Source organism: Dreissena polymorpha, chromosome 8 (assembly GCF_020536995.1).
Source record: "Dreissena polymorpha isolate Duluth1 chromosome 8, UMN_Dpol_1.0, whole genome shotgun sequence".
NCBI lineage: Eukaryota > Metazoa > Mollusca > Bivalvia > Myida > Dreissenidae > Dreissena > Dreissena polymorpha.
Window position 1 is genome coordinate 34959415 of NC_068362.1, and position 25804 is coordinate 34985218.

At 35.1% G+C, this 25804-nt stretch overlaps 2 protein-coding genes across 2 annotated transcripts; one reads left to right on the plus strand and one right to left on the minus strand.

Annotated features, from left to right (window-relative positions):
• Nucleotides 1-7291: 7291 nt before the first annotated feature.
• LOC127843158 (uncharacterized) lies at nt 7292-8779 on the minus strand. Its single transcript, XM_052373012.1, has 2 exons — nt 8601-8779; nt 7292-8166 (listed from the first exon to the last, which is right to left on the minus strand). The coding sequence occupies exons 1-2, from the start codon at nt 8629-8631 to the stop codon at nt 7505-7507; spliced, it is 693 nt and encodes a 230-aa protein (XP_052228972.1). The 5' UTR covers nt 8632-8779; the 3' UTR covers nt 7292-7504.
• A 1197-nt stretch (nt 8780-9976) lies between these two features.
• Nucleotides 9977-17713, plus strand: LOC127843157 (leucine-rich repeat transmembrane protein FLRT1-like). The gene is made up of 10 exons (XM_052373010.1): nt 9977-10086; nt 11482-11731; nt 11994-12151; nt 12853-13002; nt 13777-13887; nt 14290-14421; nt 14767-14881; nt 15582-15635; nt 16372-16517; nt 17182-17713. The coding sequence occupies exons 1-10, from the start codon at nt 10072-10074 to the stop codon at nt 17410-17412; spliced, it is 1362 nt and encodes a 453-aa protein (XP_052228970.1). The 5' UTR covers nt 9977-10071; the 3' UTR covers nt 17413-17713.
• Nucleotides 17714-25804: the final 8091 nt, after the last annotated feature.

Sequence of the window (25804 nt, forward strand, 5' to 3'; positions counted from 1 at the left end):
GTCTGGCGACAACGGTGACTCCGGCGACAACGGTGACTCTGGCGACAACGGTGACGTCTCTGTGTGTTCAGCCCTGAAAGAGCTTCAAGATATGATAAACAATAGGAGGGCACAGAAGCGAACGACTTTTCCATTTCTGATGTTACCACTTCACATTCAAGTTGAAATTTTTAAGTTCTGCATACAATCAAACCCGTCAATCCAGTTTGTGTTGGCGAAGGTCGGCAAACCCTTTAGAGATTTAATAAGGTCAATGAGTTTGCAAACACCTAGAATTTACATTCGGCCGGATATTGGACTAGATACTAGTAACAGAAATCCTGTTAGCGTTCGTTTCCTATTAACAAGAGCGGGCAGAAACAGCGGTCTTATTTCGGCAATAAAAGAAATCATCAAGGGGCCAAAATGGGCAAACGCATGGCTGCGTTTGCGTGTTAGTGGAATCGGTTGGTATGATATCATAGATGTCATGAACAGACATTACAATATACATGTATATCGGTGTTTGGAAACCTGTTATGTTATTTTTGTGATTGATGATTATGTTCTTCTACCGGAAATTTGTTGTCATTTGCTCATTTACTGGTAACTTTTTACGAAGCACATTTGGGATATTTTGGCTGCTACTAAAATGAATGTATATATGTATATTATGTCTTGTCAAAATGCTACAGTTGGATTAAAATTTAAATGCTGTTCTATGTTCTTCAATATTACTTTGAAAAATCCTGTCAGTATACCAATAAATGAAAAAAGTACAAGTTTGTTGAATCTCTTGAATGAAACAAATTATAAAATACAAAATGTAAAATGAATATGTGATGATGATGATGACAAAACATTTGTGATGATGATGATGGTGATGGTAAAAAAATTGTGATGATGATGGTGGTGGTGATGATGATGACAGTGGTTATGATGATTGGGGTTTGATGATTGTGGTGATGATGATGATGATGATGATAATGATGATGATGATGATGATAACAAACGTTTTGGGATGATGATGACAGCGATGTTTATCGGACGATGATGATGGTTATAATGATGATGATAAGTTTTTAGATGATGATGACGGCGATGTTTATCGGCCGACGATGATGATAATGATGATGATGATAACAAAATATTTGTGATGATGATGATGGCGATGTTTATTGGCCGATGATGATGATGATATTCTCATCGTCGTCATCATCATCACAACATCCTCATTATCGACCGAAAACATCGCTGTCATTATCATTACAAAAAAAAACTTTTGTGATCACCATTACGATCATGATAATGGATATGATGATGTTGGTTTTGATGGTGATGATGATGGTGGTGTTGGTAAAGATAACAACGATGATGATCATTGGGGTGTTGATAATTGATGTGATGATGATGATGATGATGATGATGAGATAACGATGATGATGATGATGATGATGATGAGATAACGATGATGATGATGATGATGATTACGATGATGAGTGTGTATCATATTCGGAACGAATGTGGTACATTTTTCATCCGAATATGGTACAAGTTTGTACCATATTCGGTCAGGCATTTTACCCCAAAACTGCAGATACGTATATGGTACAATTAGACAGTTGTACCATATTCGGCCGAATATGGTACAAACTTGTACATATTCGTTTTTGTACCAAATACGGTCCGACACACCCGCTATAATTATAAACGTCTTGAATTGAAGATCAGGAATGGACTGCAGCGACAAATTTAATCGAAGAAGACGCTTCAACAAATAGTTTGGAGACGCCATTTTGGAGATGTGTATTGAAATTTACATTTTGATGATGGTGCCAATATTGACATACGCGTGTTAAATCGTTTGTTTAAATAGTTGAGGATTAGCATACACTTATCATTTGTCTTGACTTTCTGTGCAACACTTGCGAGTGCAATGTCTGTATCGATATTTACGATTTATTTCCCATTGATGGCGTCATTCAACTTCTGTATTGCGGGCTGTGGTGATTTAAAAAAAATAACGTTTTTGTGATTTTTGACTTTATACTAAAATAAAATATAAATACGTTCTTGGTATCAAATTGTTTGTTTTGTTGAACCTAATTCATGTTGATAGAAAGTGTTGACTTTATTGCAAATCCCACGTAACTACAAACATTGACTGATATAAGAACTTCCTGTTGACCATGATATAATTAGACAATAACACACGGCAGAGCTGGGCCGGACGTCTATAATCAGCCCGCTGCCGTCATAACGGCCCGAGGGCCGTTATGCGGCTAGGGCCGATTAAAGACGTCCGGCCCAGCTCTGCCGTGTGTTATCGTTTATATCACATATCACATTTTCTTAAACAACAAAAAATATTATCTAAGTTGGCTTATTATTTATTTCATCGCTTCCGTTTCAACATAACCGTTTTACTTGTGGCCGTCTTGACGAGACTGTTTAGACATAGCAAAGGGCGACTATTTAGCATGTATGACAGGACAAGATGGATGCTTTGAAATTTGTGAAACATCGCGAGTTGTTTGCTTGCAACCATTGTAGAATTACAGGATGGTTACAAGCAAGCTCTCGAACGATCAGCAGGCACGATTGGAATACCGTTCATCAATATAGTATGTCATTATAGTTTGGACTTCATATAGGAAATTGCTCCAGTTAGTATATTCGGTATGTTCACCGTTTGACAAGTTAAAGTGTTGTTTTGGTCAGTTTGAGCACGGAGCGTATATTGAGTCCGTGGTTTGAGAAATTTGCTGAAAATTTAAAGTACTTAATAATAATAGAAATGTTAACCAAAGGAATTGATATGAAATATATCCTAATAATGATTATGTTTATCATGGTGAAGGGTATTACCGGTGTATTAACATTTAGAACAGTATTATTATTCAAAATAACTTATACATACCTGCATATGCGTGTCAATCCGGTAGGTGGATGTCTTTTCTACATTTTTCAGTGAAAATTTCACAGAATTTACTCAGCATACAGTATAATTGTCGTGTTTTTTCAAGCCACTATAAGCTGACCTAGATTTTACAGGAAGTGGGTATTACCGGTGCACTGTGTATTTCACCTCCACAAAATTGTCATAAACAAGTACTGGTCAAAACTTCTATTATTTTATGTCACACATTCATTTTCACTCCTGATATAAATTGTCAAAATAAGATATGCTCATCTTAGATGCAGAATTTGAAAGTCTTATAAGAGGTATGTCATTATTTTTATGAAATATCAAAGATTTAAACATTAAATGAAAATAATTTGATCATGAATAACTTGTAACAATTTTGATAAGATGTTTTTTTTTTCAGTTATGATTCTACAATGAAGGTTGAAGGGTCGCAGTGTGGGCATTTGAAATCTGCTCCTCTTCTCACACATTTGACTTTGGTGCAATATTTAAGATGCACCCAGTGTTGGCATTCGGAACACTCAGCCCACTGAACAATGTCTAACACATAGTCCAAATGTAGTGACTCTGGTTGGAATTGTTTGCATATGCAGCAGAGATCCTTATCTTCATGTTCATCTGAGTCTTCATCAGTTGGAATAATCATTGAACTTGAAGTTGAGGGTTCTGGTGCAGGCTGATTATGTTTGGATTGTGCCGAGTCATTTGGAAGCTCACTCGGTTTAATTGAGTATTTTGAAAGGTCACCAACAATTGTTTCTGGAGTTTTTCATTTTCTAGGATAAGTTGTGGCTGTTTTTATTTTTCTGCTTTCAAGAAATGAACAGGAAGGGCTGGAAGCAACAGGATGAAGACACTCATTAGCAGAGTAAATTTTAGACGGAGCCGTTTTGACAGCTGGAATGACACTGGGATTCAATGGGTAGATGCCTGTTTTACGGAAGAAGAAATAAGATTTTCTGGAGTCATAGCCTTGTTGTATGCTTTGGAAGAAAGTGATCCAATGTTGTAGCGAGTAATGTTCAGACCAGGATTTTGTCTAAGAAATGACTGACATTCAGAGTGATAAGCTTTCTTCAAAGGTCCGAAACAAGCAACATCCAAAGGCTGTTTAAGATGGGAAGTATGTGGTGGAAGAACAAAGAATTTAACCTTGTTATCGTCTCCCCATTTAGTGAGGGTGAGATTAACATGGGACTTGTGACCATCAAAAAGAATAAGCATGGTCTCCTTGCCAACAGGGGCATGCTTTCGAAAATGGGTTTCAAGAAATTCCAAGAAGACAGTTGAATTTGACCAACCAGATTCAGTTAATGTGCCAGCTGAGCCAGGAGTAGTGTCCAGTAACAAACTGTCCATCCACCTTTTGACAGAGAAGATGTAGAATGGGGGGAGCCTAGACCCAGTGGCATTGCCAGCTGCAAGAATCTTGACAGTGTTGCCACGAGGAGAGGTGACAGACTGAGGAGTATATCCTTTTTGGCAAACAATGTTTGTTGGACTGTGCTCGAGCAATAATCCGGTTTCATCAATGTTCCAGATCAAGTCGGGCCTATTGGTCAGGTGACAATTTTCCATGATATTCTTCAGGTCTGAAAAATAGTGTTCAAGTACCTCAGGAGAAGAGGCCTTAGCCCTGGCAAGAGACAACTTTTGCGGCTTTGCAACATGAATGTCTGGCCATCTCCTTTTCAAACCACTGAACCAATCAGCTGAAAGACATGGTTCAGAATGTTTCCTCTTTCCAAGGCTGATGGCGAAATCAGTGGCTAAACGCACACATTCACTCCTGGAGTAGCCGTAACCTATCTCAGCCATGTACTTGACATGACAAACAAACTGCTTCTCTTCAGCTACAGAAAACAAAGTTTGGGGCCCAGGTCTTGGTAGGGGTTCTGATGAGCAGGGGATTGGCTGTAGTCCAAGTGTACGGTCACGAAGAGTACTCTCTGGAATGCCATAAAGACGTGCTGCCCGGTACACAGACATGCCTTTGTTCTTCACAGCACCATATGCCTCAGCAATGAGACCAGGGTCATATTGACCCTTTCTCTTACTCCCAGAAAGTTGAAGCTGTATTAAAAAAATAAATAATCTATAAACCTGTAAATCTCTGCACGTTATTGTTAAAAAAAAGAAACAAATATATCTCATTGTGTTATTTTTAATTAAACAACAACCTGGAAGTTTGGGCGAGTACTATCGTACACACTTCAGAGGAGAAATCTACCATTACACCGGTTGGTATTTGTAAACATCAGCGTCCTTGACAGCAGCATGTATAACTTGAGAAAAATGATATACAATGAGTTAGTTTCTATGCAAGGTTAGTTTTTACTATAAAATGTTAGCTGGTGTGTCATGAAAATCGTATAATTAGCCTCAAAAAGCTCATTTTCTTATAAATTTTCGGTTTGACAGATGCCGGTAATTGAAATACACACAGTGCGTATGCAAATCACGATAGTGACGTCATGGCACGTGTGACATATTTGAATTTCGGAATACATCGGAATTACCCTTACACCGGTGATACCCTTCGATACGATACAGCTTATATTGATATTATTTTTTTAGTTCTTTATCATCTTAATTTATAAAACATAATGAGCCTTATTTATTATTATCAGATACATATATTGATGACAATGTATTTACATAAAGTTGTACACAGACTTCTGGGTATCGATACAAAGGTTTGTATGCTTCCTAATGATATGCTTCATGAGCATTCATTTGACAAACAATAATTTTCTGATAATGTGGGATATGTATTAATTTATATCTTTCTTATGAATTTGAACATTGGAATGAAGTATTTTTCTTAATCTGACATACATTCTAAAATTGCTAGCCACTGCCAAAATTGAAACCCTAACCCTATTGAATTTGCAGGTTTTTAACATATTTAGTGTGTTTTTCTTTGTGATTGAGGATTGTAAAAATATAATTAAACAAACAGTACCTCAAATGTTCTCTAAATTAATTTATGCTGCGGAGTTGGTTTAATACATAGTTACAAATCACATGATGCTTTGAAGCATTTTTAATAAGTTGTACATGTTCGGTGCAGTTCCCTGTTGTTGTTTTTTCTGAACTTTGTCAGAACTTTTTTCCCTCTATTTTTTTCATATTGTGTGCAACATTAAATATGCAAACACTTAAATTGCCTTTTTAACCCCTTGGGTTGAATGTTTGACTTTTTCAATAAATTTTAATGTTATTTATTATTTTAATTGACAGATGAAAACACTTTACAGTATGTATACCATTATAACAAACATAATATTGAACATAAAAATAAACTGTTTATTAATTTCTTTTGTTTTTTAGATTTTAAAATAACATAAAATAGATATCATATTTAACAAGAAAGGCAATAACATTTATACCAAACGTGACATCATATAATAATGATTCAAATAAGTTCTCATATTGCAATTCTTAAAGGGGCCTTTTCACAGATTATGGCATTTTTTTAACTTATTCATTAAATGCTTTATATTGATAAATGTAAACATTGGATCGTAAAAGCTCCAGTAAAAAATCAAGAAAAAAAATAAAAAAAGGAAAAGAACATTGCCCGGAGCAGGTTTCGAACCAGTGACCCCTGGAGTCCTGCCAGAGTCCTGAAGTAAAAACGCTTTTGCCTACTGAGCTATTCCGCCGAGTACACATTCTTGACGTATTTTATACGTTATAAAAGCAATCTTCGTAGTTTCTCAAAATTTAACGACAAAAACAGAACTCTCCAAATTATTCAATCGTTTCGCGTTGCAACGCTTTATAATTTTTAGGTTTTAAAATCGTCAAAAGATGCATATAATGGCTATATTAGAGCATGGTTAATGTTCAGTATTACTGTTTCCTCACAAATATCATAACTAAAACGAAAACTTACGAATCTGAAACAACTTTTTTCAATTTTGTCAATTTACCAAAGCGTGAAAAGATCCCTTTAATATCATAAAGTATAATTTAAAGGTAACCAACACTATAAACTGTGTCTGTTCAGCATTTTATGTGGGAAAACATGTTTATAAACATACAATTAGATTTTTTTAAATTAAAATGTGACAAACTGTCAACATGCATAACAATATCATCAAATTTAACAAGAAAGGCAATTAAGTTTAGTCCATGTACATAACATAACATACAATAAATGCTAATATTTCATATCATAAAATATTGATAAGCAGGAACAAACACTATAGAACCACTAATGTGCTAAACAACATTTATTCAATGGTTTTTTTTCATTTAATATATTTGATAAGACTCTGACATAATGTAACCTAGGTATTCTATTCAAAAAGAAGCATACATATTTATCATATTTCAGTACTATTTTTTTCTGTGAAAAAAATCTTTAAACAGCTTTAAAGGTTTTTTTCATTGAAGAATCAGACATTACTTATATAAAAATATAACATATTATGAGAAAGGCCATTTTAGTGAAGTATATATATATGTGATTACAACAATTAACAAAAATACTTCTCATCTTGTAATATTTATGATGCAATATGCAGAATGAAAATGCAATCAAAATACAAATATGAATCATGCTGTCACAAATCTTAGATGATTATATTAATTCTTAAAAATCACATTCACTGCACCATTGAATGTGCAGTTTGAAAACAGTTGGCCCGGGTTTTTTAGATGATGCATGGATAATGAGCCACCTGGACTATGCACAACCTGCAAGTCAAGTACATTTTCATATTGATTTATTTTATTCAATGTTTGCTCAACAACGGGGTCCATTTCTTGGGAAAGTTGTAGGATTTCTTCATCAGTCATGTAATCATCATGATCTCCAGAAGGTCCTGGTTCTTTAAAAGATGAAGCTTTGTTTGCTGAATTTGAACAATTCTTGTGAATCATGTTGGCCATTTGGTGTTGCCGGTCAATGCTTAAGCTGTGATAGCTGTTCAGTGTCATTATATTTTTATGGCCTGTTACCTGAACCACTTCTGTGGGTGCACATCCAGCATTAAGAAGGGAGGTCACCAATGTTTTTCTACCTGAGTGGTTCACATGTCTCCCTGTAAACCCAGCACTTGCACTCATGGTCTTTGCTATCTGGCAAAGTGTGTTCTTTCCGACGGGCTGAGCTACGAACCAGCATCCGCCATCAGATTGTGCTTTATAGTTGGGCCTGAGGTAGAATCTACTGTCAGGACGCAGACATGTTAGTGGGCGTCGACTTTCATATTCTAGATAGAGTTTCACTGGACACCTCTCATCTCCTGCAAAAAAATGTAGGTTTTTTTCAATTAGAGGAATTTGACTTTATGAATATTTTATTGCTAATTTTAAACTCATTCTGTTTTCATTTCATTAATACCATGTTTCCATCATTCTGGATAATAATAAAGATTCTAGAAACAGTAGTCAATACGCATTTATGATGGAGATATTGTTGAGCAAAGCCCCTGCAGAGCTGTCGTTCCATGCCGAGTCTTAAATCATTTTATTGAATAATGTTAAATACATTTTGTAAACAACATGTATTACACTTAACAATGGAATTGTCAGTTTGATGAAAACATGCAGATTAAATAATCAATTTATTGTTGCACTTTAGGTAAAATTTAACTTTCTTCGCCATATGACAGACATGTATAGAACAGAATTATGAACCTATCAATACTTCCATGTCAACATAAACTTCATTTCCTACCTGGCTGTTCAAATATTTTGGGTTTGAACATCCTTGCATCATCTGTCACTCCCTTCCTGGTCTTGGTGGCTCTTTCCGTGTTCTCTATATACCTGGTTCCATCTGTGGCTTGCTTTATTTCCAGGTCCCCCCCCCCCAAAGCATGTTCATATGCTCTTGTCTGCCTCTGAGGCCAAAGTACAGTGTGTTGTTCAACCAGAGTGTGTTGATAATGGACTTGGGCGATTCTGGAAAGTATGATGATGATCTTTTATATGATACTTATCTACAATATTTGGAACCATATAACACGCATATGTATGTGTCTAAAACAATTATAAAGAAGGTTAGCGGAGTACCTTTTTTCAAAGATATAGTTTAGTAAATGCATGTGTTTAAAGGGGCGGTCAACCAAATTGACGAAAAAAGAAAAGTTACAAAATACCGTCATTAAATGCTTTAAATTGATAAATTAAACATTTGGATCTAAAAATTTCCATTAAAAAATCAAGAATAAAATGAAAAAAAGTTGGCGACTGGTCAATTCGTGACTCAATCGGGAAATCGGTGATCACGTGATCTGTCTACGAATCAGCTACGACTTTGTCAAGACTCTCACGAGTTCACCCCGAGTGAGTTACAAGCCCGCTAAGATTCTCGCGATTTAGTTACGAAATAGTCACGATTTTCGGAGAATGGGTGTGGTATATAAACAGAGCGTCTCGCTTTTTTCAGTCATTCAGTGTTAGGGCTTTGTATGAATAACAGGTAATTTGTTTATAATCAAAAATGGCAAGAAAAGGCAAGGGCAGTGTGGAAGATAATTTAGAATACAATCGAACTTCCATTTTTGATTTGGCGCCAAAACAGAAACGGAGGTCTTCTTACACATGTACATGTACACAGCAAAATGTAGGTCACATTGTAAAGAATCCATATAAATAGATATTGGCGCCAATCCATGGGTGCGTTCGGTGATGTCCTAGCTTAGTCGTGACCGATCTGCATCGTTCGTAGTACAGTCGCAGTAGATTCTTACACATCGTAGTGAATTCGCGACCCTATTCGCAAGACTTTAACCGAACCCCACGATTCGTCGTAACTCAATCGTACCAGTGTCGTAACTGAATCGTAGACTGTCAAGAGTCTTCCCGATTCAATAAGTGTGATAAATCGTAGCGAATCGTGGGCTTGTTATCGTAGTGGAATAGGGCCCTTAGGCTATTTAAAAAACACACACTGATGTTTCATCGCAATAAGTGGGTTGACAAAGTACGCGAAACGGTAGTCACAAGTTAAAGTCGTTTTTCTCGGAAACGACGTCAGCGCTAAATAGGTCTCATTCCCAGCCACCAATGTTAATTATGACGACGTGAGCTAAGAAGGCGATGAAGATGATAAGGATGATATTGGCGAAGATGATGATGATTGTGATGATAATGATGATAAGAAGGAGATAAGAAGAGTGGTTATTAGGATACTGATAAGCGCTATGATGATTTTAAAGGTGAAGTTTTTGCGGGAGTTTTTCTTAGGTCTTACGATATGGTAATGTATTCATTATATATAGGATCTTGCATGAGTGGTCGTTTTGTATTGAATTTATTAAACGAGTCATATAAATAAAGATAAAAACGAGTTTAAAAAATTCAATACAAAATGACCACGAATCTAAGATTCTATTTATAACATGACCAACAATTTTTTTTTTTAGTTTATGCTCTTTTCACCGTTTATTCACATTGTAAAAGAGTTTAACTGAAGAAATTCGTCAAAAAATGAGGTCAGTTCACAGTTATATAACTAGTGTAATAACACCCGTGTAATAAATGGAATTGAGCATTACGTTATTTCTTTCCTGGAGCGTAGGTCATGTTATAATAAATTATTCATAATCCGTTAACAATAGTTATACTTGATATCTGGCTGTATGTTTTATACATTGTCTAATTTGGCGAACGTGTTGTTATTTAATCTCAATTAAGTGGCTTAACCTCCTTTGAAAATCTGGATTATAGAAGTTCACTCGTCGAACAGGAATCGTTTAATTAAGCAATGACGGAGCCCGTTCGCAGGTACAATAATAACATTATTATATTACGTTGAATACTATTAATGTAATTGTATAATAAAGAAAAATATTTTTTATTTTGTTTGGGTGTTATTGTTTTTGTTTTGCAGTCTGCTTATTCATTACGTCGTGAATTAAAATTTGCTGTATCTCTCGGTTTATTCATTTGTTCATACGTTTTCAAACATACCCAACAATTAATCACTATACAGCGTTTAAGGAATAACGACTAGGGACATTTTATGCGGTGAGAGATTGTTGACCGTTCCTTTTTACACATGTTATTTTTACAACTTATAAGAATGGAATCGAATTCTTTTCAAACTAAATTGATTAGCCAAAAATAGCCATGTTTGATTATCAAATTACCATGGCATAACATAGAATCGATGTAACATAAAAAAACATTCGGGCCTGGTTGCTCTAAACTTCAAGCCTGTCAAACTAAATTATTATTTTCTAAGAGCAAGCTATGTATGTGACTAAATTGTTAGCCCTTAAAAATACGTGTTTATTTACAAAAATGTGTATGCTCAAATAATATTCAAATGTTTGATATTATTATTGCTTTTAGAATGGACTGTATGCGGGGCTGAAATTAAAAGACTTAATTAGTATCTTAATGGTCGTTAAATCGTTGAGAAACCGGACACTGAAATTTATAAGAAACAATATACACGTAGATAGTAAGATTGGTACATGTGGACAAAAAATCTTAACGCTCATATCTTTATAAATAAAGTGCTATAATTTCCTGAAACGTTCACTGATCAGAAAAATAGATTTTACGGGGGAGCTGACATTTTCGTGTTCGTTTCAATTATTTTTCAGGTCGTAACGGACAGTGAGAACGGGTACGGGGACAAAATAAAGCTGATGAAATTTATAGCGTTGCTGTTTCTTTCATTTGCGCACAAAGCGACTGCGCAGACCGGTCCGGCACAATGCGCTTACAGTGATGACGTGTACACATGTAACTACCACTTGATGACGCCATCACAGATACCGATCGACTTCGCCTCATTCTCCGTACCGCCGCAGCAGATTAAACTAAATGTGAACGGATTTCTTCCCCAATCGGGTAAGTTACACTGGACGTTTACGATACGCTTAAATAAACTAGATATTAAGAATCGCAGATCATACAAGTCGATGTTGTCAATTCTTATTTATCTTATCTAACATAAAAAGGCACTTGTTATTATTTTGTTCTTAAATTTTATTTATTTAATATGCAAATTATCTTCGATTTTGAGTTATATTATGGGATAGATGAAAACCATTCAATCCTAGCAAATTCTTGCAACATATTCTTCACTAACAATGCGAACTTTATTTCACAGGTAGTGCGAGCGTCTTTAGCTCTGGTTTCGAGACTATTGACGTCAGTCAATTTGACGTAAACACTCCGGCGACGTTGACGTTAAACTGTGACCAGTACGGTTCTGTATACATCGACCGTGAAGCCTTTAAATATATGGCTTACATTGACAGTTTTACGGTAAGACATACGGTGTTTTAATTTATGGAAAGAAATTTCCAGCATACTGAACAGAAATAAATCTTAAATTGTACAGGTACCAAAACGAATGTTCATGTATACTTAAAGCGGGTATATACGATTTTTATATGTGCTGAATTGTAAAATATTGATACAACTATGTTATAATAACACACAATATGCAAGAAAAAGGATACATTTAAGACGAATTTCATAAAATACAGCAAATACAAATTAGCGCCCCGAGCCGATTGTGACAAAGATAATCGTAATTATTTTCCTACAATAACCGATGCATTCGTCTTTTTAGTAAGTGTTCGTGTGTTGTATGAATCGATATCGCTGCAGGAATTTCAAATGAACCGTTAAACTAAATTTAGATTCACATCGTACATGCATGATATACATGCTGGCGAATTCGACTGTACAGCCTTTTTCGATTTCAGAATTTAATATCTGGCTTATTTAGCATGTTTCGACACATGTTCTTCTTAACTTTTATTTTAGTTTATACTGAAATATATGTATAATAAATTTTAAATACATTTAATATTAATTAATAAATATTTGACAAGATCGTATATACCCGCTTTAAATGTCAGTGTATAGTGGGTTATATTCGCGCCGATTAAGAGCAGCTTGTTGTTATAATTCATGGTAATTTGTGTATTACATTCACATTTCCATGACAACTATTGTAGGTACGGAACTGTGAGATATTCTACATCGGAATCGACACGGTGAATGCTTTCGAGACGTTGGACTCGCTGGTCATCGAGGGAGGCAAGATCGACCAGATGGAAATGGACGCCTTCAAAAACCTCAGCTTGGAACGGCAAACCGTTCATAAGGTCGGTGTGTTAACAGTATTTGTTGTATCGTTATATTATTTGTAATCATTTCACACTTATGTGCCTTCATATGTCTTATATTGTTTCAAAAAGTATACTACGATTGGTAACGTTATAGATGCACGTACTGTTCACATATAAATATAACAGCATTGCATATTAAATTGGATGCAATTACATATTAATTCTATTTCATTGTGTACGTTAATAATCATATCCGTTTGTTTACCGATGTAAATTGACGTGCGAAATCGTCGGTCATACAGACTTATTTTGCATAATTTGCCTCAGTGATAAACACTTGTGTATGGTAATTGGACATTTTCAACTTATGCGTCCTCGTTCGATAGAACAAAAACATAAATTTTAATTACTCCAATTACATAACTTAAATTACTTCAATGTTTTCCGATTTGCGTTTGTGTTAATTATGTAAACCGCATTGTGGGAAAGCTGGGCCTAATGCATGTCCACATGGGCGTATCAGGAAAAACAGTATCCGCCTGGTCTAGATTTTCTTTAAGAAGAGACTTTCTTCAAACGAAAACAAATCCATACAATTGGAAAGTGTAATCCCTGATTAGCCTCCGGACAACATTAAGCGCACACACAGTAAGCCCAATTTTCTCAGAACGCTGTCCATGTCGACTATTATTTGTGATATATATGGCTACCGCTCCTGCCACACATTTACACTATACATGTACACTGTATCTGTACGTCTGTCCTTTGACTCGGGGAAGGCGTTTCCTTTTAGCCTGCGTTTGGTTTCAGTTTCCGAGAAGCCAAGGTCGGCTGGTAATCAGAAATGCACGCTTCATCAGTGGTTCGCTGCCTTTCGGTCTGTTTATCCAGCTTAAGAACCTCAACTCGATCGCCTTAGTGGTAGGTTACGCTGTTAAGACTACAGAAATTGTAATTGTTTTTAGACAATTCACGTAGCTAAGAAGTTTTATTTAATGGCGTCATGAACCTATCGATGAATATTAAACTATACAACTGTCAGTTGAGAAAACATGAGGTCAACTGAATAGCAACTGACTAAAACCACACCAGTTTGAAATGGAATAGACATCACTATTTTAAGAAGACTAGGTTATTAAAATACTAAAAAACAAATTTGCAACGGAATTGACATTACAAGTCATGCACAGTCTCCTAAAGACAGACAGACAGTCGGAATTAGTCGGAATAAACTGTCTGTCTGTCTGTCCTAAAGTGACAAATGATAAAGTAACCTGCATAGTGTTTACAATTTAGTTTGTTGATTTTGTTTTAATTTTAAAGGCTGCGAACATAGAAAGTCTAGCTTCTGACACCTTCCGTTACAATTCAAAACTGACCAGTATTGACGTCAGCGACAATCCTGTGACGTCACTACCCTCAGGCGTATTTCAGGGTCTGAAAATGCTTAGCGAGGTAACTATCACAGTCGATGTAACAGTGTTTATTAAAAAATAAATTCATAACCAGAAAGATTGTAAAATATGAAACATCTTATTTTTGCAATGCTGTTTCGCCGCCTTTGTCCAACTAGACTTGATCTTATATGTAATAATTTCCATAGAAAACCTTGACGTCAATTGTATATCGAACACTGGCAAGAAACATTGAAACAAGTCTATCAACGAACCAATCAGATTTGGCTTATGTTCGATTGTATTTCTTTCGTTTAATGGATGAACTTTATATTATATAATTATAGCTTAAATTAATTACAAGTTTCTGTGCAATTGAATGTACTACAATCGAGTGAATTTGCAGGTTTCTGTGCACGGTATAGAGTGGACCTGCACGTGCGACAAGATCACGTGGTTAGATGACGTCATCAATAGCAACGTGACGCTGCACGGTAGCCTAATGTGCAGTGATAAACAGGGTAATTATCACTATCAGATAGAGTGAATTTTCCTGAACGGTCATAATACATCAGTTTTTATGCAGATCTTCTTGTGTGCGAAATCGCGTTTTATCATTTCTTTCTAAATATGTAATACAAACAGAAACCAAAACGATTTAAAGTGATAGTATGCGCATCTAACAGTATATGCTATGTCTATCGCAACCGTTGTTTATTTTTGGTGTTTTCACTTCTTATACACGTATCTATGTTAATGCAGCATCAACATACTACAACAATATCACGGAAAGAGAAAAATAATGCATGTCAAGCGTACGTTCGTTTTTACAACTGACGACAGAAATGATTCGACGTACGATGTGAATCTAAATTGTGTTTTAGTGCAGATTCGTTCATACGACACACGAACACTAACTCCGATCCTTATAAAAAGATAGTTCCGCTCGGCTTAGGGGACTGTACAGTCATGTTAAATATCGAATATACCGGTAGTATATATTTTTTATAAACAACTGGTAGCAAGATCAGTTGCAGATAATTGGTCAGTAACCACATTTTAACTAACAAAAGAAAAACATGCATCTTTAAAAGATATATATGCTCCTGCAGATGGATAGTACGCAATGCGGATAAACATGCGCGTTAATTTTCTTATAATACACACTAGTAATATTTATATTTACAATAAACAAAACAATGTTTATGTTGATCAATTCAGGAACGTCGATGTTGAAATACTACTATACAGAATGCCAGTCAAAGTCGTGCGAAGGTGAGTTGACAATGCCTTGATCATTGATGAATGGATGTGCTAAATTAAAAAAATATATAGTGCAGTATGATAAATCTGTCTAAATAAAAGTAGTACGCTGAAATGCATCGATTTTCAGACGTATGATATAAATTGTTGGGTCCATCAATTTAGAGGTGTCAGTCGTCTGGTTAGCGTTCTGGTAAAAAAAAATAACATGAGCCGAAATTATCCGTCGCGCCATTCATTTAATAAAACAGATACATCAAACCTCGCTCTGTTAAAATGGGGATTTATGTATGTGCGTAAAGTGTCGTCCCAGATATGATCTTGCAGTCCAGACAGGCTGCTCAGGGACTACTATTTCCGCTTTTGAGATATTTTCGAGTAAAAGAAGTCTCTTCCTAGCTGAAATCCAAATTAGACGGTACGTTTCGTCCATGATTAGCATGTGCGGACTGCAGCGGCTGATCTGGGACGATACTTAACGTACTCATTAAGCCCGTTTTACCCAAAACGATGCTCCATCTATCAACTACCTGCTCCACGATAAAAACGGCACTAGTAACATTAGTGGTGAGGTCTACTTTCGACTTAAAAACAATTAAATACACCATTTCAATATACGATATTTAATACGGAACAATACATAAGTAAACGTATGTCAACCAACCATTCGAATCAATGATTTTTGACAAAAAAGTCGGTTAGGCATGGCATGGCTCTATCGAAAATGTATAATGTTGGATGTCGGCAGGAACTGCGTGCCCGTCGCTCCTGGCCTTCGTGGTTCTGGCTGTCGCATGCGTGGCGATGATCATATCGTCGACGTCTCTGGTGCTGTCGATCTATATTCTGCGACGCCTACCGGAAATGAGAAATGAGATGGAAGAAAGGGAACAGGTTGGAATTTGGGCACCGCAAATGGCGTCATGGCAATTGCATTGTTGCGGTTATTGTATTTGTGTTATTTACATAATAGCGATTATATTATGCTACCTTTCGGGGACTCGAACGGATAGCTAGCTACTCAGTATACAGGCGAGTGGTCTCTCTAGTGAGCTTATCGGGCCGCCACACAACCTCCTCCCTCACGTGAAAAAGTTAATACCTTGGCATAATTCCACTTGAATATGTATCCGTCCTCGAATACAGGGATGCGGAGTGTTATATTACTATATATGGTCCTCTTAGATTATACCCAGGTAACATTTAGGTCCAATGGATAATTTGTGCGACCAGTTCGATACATGATTCCCAGACACCTAGCTATCAGGGTGAGTGCTCTCCCGACTGAGATTACCGGGCCGCAACTCCCCCCCCCTTACGTGACCGAGTTCATACCGTAAAATTTATAAAAATGTATACTTTTAAAGGAAGGAATTACGCCCATTGTCTTCAGCTAGATTTCATGATACACAAATCAAGTCGTTGCTATATAAACATAAAATTATTTATCTAATCATTCAAATAACATATAGACGCTCATATATCCTCACACAATTATGAGTCAACTTTAAAACGTGTTTATGGAGATCATATACACGGTATGTTTTGCATTTTACAGGAGGTGATTGATCAACCGGACGCCTCCCTTGCTCCCAACGCAGGCACCGGACAAGCGCCAGCCTTACCTTTGAAGAAAGGCCAAGTAACGAGAGCGTTTGAAAGACGCAATCAGGCTCCAGTGGCCCCTGTGGTTTCACCTGTGACAAAAATGGTTCAGGAAAAGAAGGGCATTGCTCCAAACCGAACCACAAAGGGATCCATCGGAACAGGGTCCGTTAAGCCAACATAAGCAAAGCTAAGCATGGCGCCTGGCAACCAACTTGTTGTGGTTAAATGACGTGACTTTGATTGAAATAAAATGCCTACTGTCAATATTTATGGCATTTGGATGCTTGCTACAGGGTGACAATTTTTAAATACTATAAGTGTTATAAATTTATAAATGTCTGTGTTTTGCTGACTGTAATGAAAATTGGTTATTTCCATTAAGTCCATGGATTCAATAACAATTATCAACTTTCAATATGTTTATAGAAACAAGATCATTACATAAGTCTAATATAGATTCTGTCTTTGATTATGTGTTTTTTTCTATTAAAACATTGTTGCACCATTTTATTTGTTTTAGCTGACATATTGCCTAATTTTTGATTTTTTTAAGAACTGCATTCTGGCGGTCAAATATATACCAAACTATATATGTTTCAGTAAATCTGTTAAACTATGAACTTCGCGAAATTCCTAAACGATTAAGAATTTTTGTGAAATGAGCGTTTCATTTAGGGACTTCAAGAGGTACACATTTTTTTTGGAATTTCGCAATATACCAGACCTGAACGAAACTTCTCGCACATGCACCCAGCCCCGTTTACCCAAATCGAGGCTCATATAAACATTGTCGACACTGCAGATCGCGATTCACGGTTCGTAAAGACAAACAAATGAGCCTTGTTCTGAGAAAACTGGGCTTACTGCATGTTCGTAAAGTGTCGTCCCAGATTAGCCTCTGCAGTCCGCACAGGCTAATCAGGGACGACACTTTCCGCCTAAACTTGATTTTCGGTAAGGAGTGACTTCCTAGAATTTTTTTTTTTCCATAAAAGCGGAAAGTATCGTCCCTGATTAGCCTGCGGACTGCATAGGCTAATCTGAGACGACACTTTACGCACATGCATTAAGTCCAGTTTTATTAGAACGTTCTAATGTAAAGAGCAAATACAATAGAATCAAAACATCTGAATGGTGTCTAAAATCGAAACGAGCGCAGCTGAATCATCGCAGCTATATATGTATACGTATATTTTTGATTTGACAAAGATTCGGTTTGTATTTTTAGTGACATGACCGGCTTTTTAGCAAAGTTTTTCCCCCTACACGTTAATGTATGAACATAATAAAAAGCTTTTAACTAAATTATAAGAAACGAAATGTTTGAAGCTCTACACCCGTCCATATGTCCACATGCTCAAACTATTCTTACTCTTATATGCTGATGATATAACAATAATGTCAGAAAATGAACAAGACCTTCAGCATGGATTAGACATTTTATATCAATATTGTAATCAATGGAAATTGACGCTGAATGTTCAGAAAACAAAAGTTTTAATATTCAAGAAAGGAGGAAGAAACCCAAGGGGACAACATTTTCTATACGGCAACCAAGAACTTGAAATTGTCACAAATTTTCAATATTTGGGAATAACATTTTCCTCAAAAGGATCCTTCAACCTAACATTCGATAAACTTGCAGGACAGGGCCTAAAAGCAATATTTAAACTAAGATCATATTTATATAAATTCACTGATATCTCAATTGAACACTCGTTATCGCTATTCAATAAACTAATAACACCAATTCTGAATTATGCAAGTGAGGTTTGGGGTTTCAATAACAGTAAAAGATTAGAGACGATACACTTAAAATTTTGCAAACAGCTTTTAGGAGTTAAGTTACAAACACAAAATAACTTTATATACAGCGAACTTGGGCGATTTCCTCTAAAATGCAGCATTGTAGCTAATATTATTCGATACTGGTTCAAAATCTTAAAATGCCCAGAGACCAAACTAATCAAAATCACATATAAAATGATGTTGATAGAACTAGAAGCTAACCCAAACAAACCATCTTGGGTGAAATCACTAAAAGAATGTCTAGAACAATTAGGCTTTTTTCATGTATGGCTAAATCAGGGTGTTGAAAACGAAGACTTATTCATGTCATCTCTAAAACAAAGAGCACAAGATATTTTCTTGCAAAACTTAAACAATGAACTCCACATGTCCTCAAGAGCATCAACTTATATACTTTTCCACAACTTTGGCTACAAAAACTATCTCAACAGTTTAAATATAAAAAAATACCGACAAGCTTTCACACGTCTCAGGACATCATCACACAGACTCGCTGTAGAAACAGGAAGGTGGCACAAACCAAACAAAATACCAAGAAACGAACGAAAATGCCTATCTTGCAATACACTAGAAGATGAATTCCACTTTTTATTAGAATGCCCACTTTACAAGGAAATAAGAAAATTACACATTAAAAAATACTATTGGAAACATCCAAACATAATTAAATTTTCAGAACTAATGTCCGCAAACAACAATGGTATACTAAAAAACCTAGGAATATATATACATAAATCACTGGTGTTAAGAGAAAATATATACTCACAGAATTAGTTATTAATCACCTATTACATAAAATAAATATAATTATACTCACAACCATGCGAGCCTGGCAAACCCGTCAATATGTGAAATGGCAATCCAGCTTTTCTATGTTTTCACAGCCCCTTATTACAGCAACGATGAAAACACACACCACTATTTTTTAACCAAATTAGTAGAAAAACAATTTGTGTCAAGAAACAGTAGTGGTACCTGAAATTGAAAAGACAAAAATACACTGGTATTACAAAAAGATACAACATAAAACACAATTATGTTTATTAGGTGTATTGCAAACGTAAGAATCAAATAAACATCAATAGTAAACATCATATTTTATTAACATGTAAGCCAGTATATGTATATTGCTCATTTTTATGTAGGTGTACATGTATGTATCTAAGTTTATAACAGTTGTCCATCATATACCATGCTATTTTATTCTATGTTGTTACTAAAACTTACAAAATTTGCATAATCTGTAAGGTTTTCTTATTGGTGAACGCAAATACAATGCATTTGTTTACCACATATCAAATAACAATCGATAAATGTGTGCTCTAATTGTCTAAATGTGTAACTTTTAAATCTTCAAAAATTGTTAGCATGATGAATTGGCCATCACATATCAAGCCACTCAATTGTATCATTAGTATATACATATAGCTCCATCATGTGTAGTAACCTAATTCCCCGAATTAGATTACTTGACTAACATGAGTCAATCAGTCATGAGCAGACCTAAGCTGGTCAATTTTACACATGCGCCTCAACCTAACGTTTTGATTTCGGGTTAGGTTGTCAAGCTTGTAAAACTGTACCACACTTACAACGTTGACTTACCATGATAAAATCCATTTAACTGTATCCACGACGGTAGTTAATCCGATTATTTCCAGACACATTTGATGATTTCTCCAATTATAAATCGATTGTGTAACGGAAGCACGAGTTGATATATCGGATATTAATATCGTTATGAGCTTGAACATGAAAGGCTACACAACACCAACATCAATCGCAAAATACACATGCACCAATTACATCACCAACGTTGTAAAAATACTATATGATACTTTGTGTATATATATATATATATGTATATGTATGTGTATATATATATATATATATATATAAGCGTGTGTGTATGTGTTTGTAAATAACAAATGTTATTTTGTAAACTGTTAAACATGTATGTAAATATATATGTAAATAACTTTTACTGATAAATGCACCTGATATGTACATGTACCTGAAATCAAACACTATAGCATGCCTACGTGAGTTTTTCTATATTTTTGGCTCTCTAACAAGGAATATACAATCTAACCCCCCCCCCAAAAAAAAAAGGCTACCTAGATTTAATATCCATTTTTGGTTAACTCAACTTTGTGTGTCAAATATATACTAAATATACCGTTCATATTTAAATTTACACTTTTTAATACATAAACTCTAGTTACATTTCATTAGACTAGAACTTACATTTTTCTCCGAAATGACCCAATAACCCTGGTCTAAGACAAATACACGCTATATTTTTTTTTTTCCTTCCATTGCTTCCAAACGTTTATTTATTTATTTATCTTTTTATTGCATCTTCACAATCAAAATGTATCTATATCTCCCCATATATATATGCAGATATCTAACATGATGCAACATATCTCACCATTAACCGGTTGTATATTTCTTTGTCATGTGTTGCATGCGGAATGATGGGCATATTGCCTTTTTTCCTGAATAAACATCTATGTATGTGGAAAATCTATTCGCTGGAAGCTATGTGTTAATACGTGCTTGTCCTCGCTCAAACAGTTGTCACAGAGGTTAACCCAGCGATACCCCACTTATGACCGTAGAGTTTCGTTTGAATCTGTAACGTTACATCCATAGCACATTTTGCAATAGTGTTTATGACCTACAAACATAATTATATAAATAACAGCGTATTAATGCTAAACGAATAATAATATTGATTGACCCGTACAAACTACAACGACCCTATAACATCCATATATACCTACTCAAGCAATAATCTGCTTATCCTACCAAAGTTGAATTCCTTCCAAATGATCCGACACATAGGTTAAGATTTCTCGATTATTCATTAATCTGTTTTAAGAATAAAAGGATTATGTCGGTTGTTTTTACGGAGCCATTTTAGTGTTTTAAAATCGATGTTTTATGAGAAATTTTTATTTTGTTAATTTCAAATAAGTTTCATTTAAAGAGTCCTTTTCACAGATTTTGTCATGTAATGAAGTCTGTCCTTATATGATTTAAATTGATTAATGTAAACATTGAACTTTATATTTCCAGTAAACAAATAAGAATAAAATAAAAGAAATAAAATGTAATCCCCACCGGGGTTCGAACCACTTACCCTTGCCGTACAATTCTAGAATTTAACCCACTCGGCAATTTGTGCTCATATAGTGGTAGGCGTATTTTATACTCTACATTACCAAACCTCGTAATTTCACACAATTTAACGATTAAAATGAACTGTCCGAATTATTCAATCGTTTCGCGTTTGAAACGCTGTTTGATGTTAATGTTTTTTAATCGTAAGAAAGATGCATGTTAAGGATATTTTAGAGCATAGGAAATGTGCAGTATGACTGTTCTCTCGCAAAAATCATAACTACAACGAATATTTGCACATATTAAACCATTATTGTTGTTAATTTTGTCAATTTATCAAAACGTGAAAAGGTACCTTTAAAGCTTTTAATATTTTTTGATGGATTATATACAAAAATACAATTACAAATATCCGCGAGCTTAAACTAAATCTTTTTATACAGACTTAAATATTCGATATATTCGGTTCTCGCGATTATATTATTGATAACTTATACTCCCAGCATTGTTTAACCTGCAAAATGCAAATGTTGAACGTCGCAATTATTAAGTACAATTGATATTTACTGAGTGTTGCCCGGGATGCATTTGGTTCGAGCCTCTCTTAGGCAGAGTTCCCAAAATACGTCCACAAAATGATATATTGGAATTCGAGATATTTGCCTTAAGCAGAGTTGCTAATTAAAACTCTAGATTAGCGTCCCTTGCAAAGTTTTGAAGGCAGTGATTATAATTATGTAAAAAAAAAACAACAACAACAATAGAAATAAAATTTTAAATGATGCGGGCAATTTAAAAATATGTAGTGTATATAGACTTCAAATAACAATTATGGTTTCGTTCGTGTTCATTATGTCATTATGGATAGATGTTTAAACAAGTGCATTTTATACACATGCGCTCATAGAGGAAGGCTTATAATTAATTATATGTCAATATATTGTCAAGCTAAGTTTGAACTAGACACAATTTCTATATGGTTAAACTGAAAAAACAACAGCACAGCACTGTGATTGCAATGTCAATATAACTGATACAGGCGTGCATTGAATAACGCCGCAGAATCAGCGACATGAATGAGTATCGAAACTCCAGAACAATAATCAAGAGAAAAACTCTGGCTTAGAGATATTAAGTTAGTGCACGTTTCACCATGTTATATGCTTGAAGACAATCTAAATATCATGTTATTCATAAGAGGGCACTATAGTGTCTTGAGATCTTATTTTAGTTGTACATAGAGTTACGGTAATCAACATCTGTATAACATATACACATATACTCAAAATAAAAATTGAAATGCTGTCGTTGATTCTGTGGTGTTATTCAATTCACGCCTGCAGTCTAAAAATGAGTTGATCAAACAGTGAGGTACCAGCGGTTCTTTCACATACTTCATATCTCATTACCGGGCCAATTGCAATAGGATATTAACATTTATGCATAGAAAATAACTCCCACAATGCAGACGCCCCAGTCTCAGAATATTTATCGTGGTATTATGCAGTTGTCATTTTACTAGGTAATTGATACATTTTTCACAACGCACGATGATCTCCAACCCATTTTTAGACTTAAGAACGCAGAATAGACTTAAGACCAAGAAAAATACGACAGCCGTATCGGCAATAAAGTGATATGCGTTTATATCTTATTAATATTCGCTCTATATATCGACTTTACTCGCTGCGAACATTTTTAGCCGGTCACAAAATTACAGCTCCATCTAAGAACATTCGCACCGAGTCAAGTCGAGATAAACAACGAAATGCACGCTAATTATTTTTGATAAGGCGTGGTATTGTATTATGTGTACGAACTGTTTTTATGTAGTTAACATAAATTGTGTTTATATTTGAGATTTTATTTGAGATTCATATATATCAGAAGTGAACGAAGTGGTATTTGAGGAACTTATATGTTTATATTTGAGATGTTATTTGAGATTCATATACATCAGAAGTGAACGAAGTGGTATTTGAGGAACTTATATGTTAGCAGCTGCATAGATTTACTGTATTGTTTTATATTGTCTTGTGTACTTGAATTTAGTACAACGCGTGTTAAAATGGTATTATGTTTGTCGGCATCCATTTAAAGAACACATCCTTTTGCAAAACTAATGAATGTTACAAATAAAATGACCAGTGAAGCATCTTTGTTACTGGTAGAATGTAGAAGGTCTGGAACAAGAAGGGAAACGATTCTTGAAACCGGTACGACTGTTAGGATATGTTCAATGATTTCCCTTTGTATAGTCTATCGATAATGTCCAAGCTTTATACATTACATGCACAATTGCACATTCTAGAACAGAGTTAAAATGGACATGAATCTATAACTTCCTTAAATAAAATCAATTTTAAGTAAGATAAAGAATATTCTTTATTATAACTTTATATCATATCGAGTTTATAATGTTGGTTTCATAGAAAGTAAAAAAAGTTATGTCAATATATGTTATGTTGTGTTATTTTATAAGTATGAGTATGCAATCCATTGATTGCACAACTGAATTCTACAATTATAACGAGTTTTTAAATTGCTAGAGTCAACAATCGCTCATTGTATAAAACTTAACAATAATATTGCAGGGGTTTTTCAGCACTGTCTGCGCCTCCGGAAAACGGAGGCATTCCCAATGCAAACGGACCTGATCCCAAACCAAAGTTATAACAAAAATTCCCAATTTCCAAATAATAAGTTAGAAATTTAGAAATAAGTGTCTTATGGCCTATGATTATCAGATTATAAATGTTCCAACTCGTCCAGCTGATGTGTATCATACCAACAAGCACTGCTGTGGTTGAGTGAGGATTCAGCACCATGAACCTGCTGTGCTCCCCATTTCACAGCACATTCACACAAACCAAAATGATGCTTACCTGCATTAAATGTCAAAATAACAAATAAAAACAAATTATTTGTTAAACCTCTGACTTATTTAAGCACGATAAATTCACAATGTTTTCCCAAAATGAGCTGTTTCATCGAAGCAAAAATTCCCAAAATGGACAATTTTGTCGATAAAAAATTCCTAAATTGGTCATACTCCTTTTCCCAAAATAGGCAGAAAAAACCCTGTATTGTGATTTCATATAGATCTATTTAACATTTAATATATTTACCTTATTCTTAATATAAACTGCAGCATACAGAAACATACTACGTTTTACCATACAATAGTTTCTTAAGAGGGGTAACTCGTTTAGGAACATAATAAGTGAATCAGTACATGTACAATGTACATGTGAAAAATTAAACGGCGCCCTTGACAAATGGAGCTTTATGAATGTGATACATTTGAATGGCGCTATGGGAAAACCGGGCTTAACGCGTGTTGCATATTTTAGCGGCACTTTAGGAAAACTGGGCGAAATGCATGTGCGTAAAGTGATGTTCAAGATAAGCATGTGCATTCCGAGACGGCTTATCTGGTACGACGCTCTTCGCTTTAGTGTTATTTTTCGTTTCAAGGTAGTATCATTTTAGCGAAATACCAGTTTTGGCGGAAACAGTCGTCCCTGATGAGCCTATGCGGACTATATTTCCATGAGTCAGATTTGTCTGCTTTCAAATCACTGGAATCGAGGTCGCATGGTAAGATATGTGCATCTGAGTAGATGCGCGTGCGT

Bases quoted from the DNA above. Each gene is read 5' to 3' on its own strand.
- LOC127843157 (XM_052373010.1), top strand. The intron at 13,888-14,289 runs GTAGGTTACGCT...TTAATTTTAAAG, and splicing joins TCAACTCGATCGCCTTAGTG to GCTGCGAACATAGAAAGTCT. The intron at 16,518-17,181 runs GTTGGAATTTGG...TGCATTTTACAG, and splicing joins AGATGGAAGAAAGGGAACAG to GAGGTGATTGATCAACCGGA.
- LOC127843158 (XM_052373012.1), bottom strand. From the start codon at position 8,631: ATGTTCAAACCCAAAATATTTGAACAGCCAG. The intron at 8,167-8,600 runs GTAGGAAATGAA...ATTTTTTTGCAG, and splicing joins CAAAATATTTGAACAGCCAG to GAGATGAGAGGTGTCCAGTG.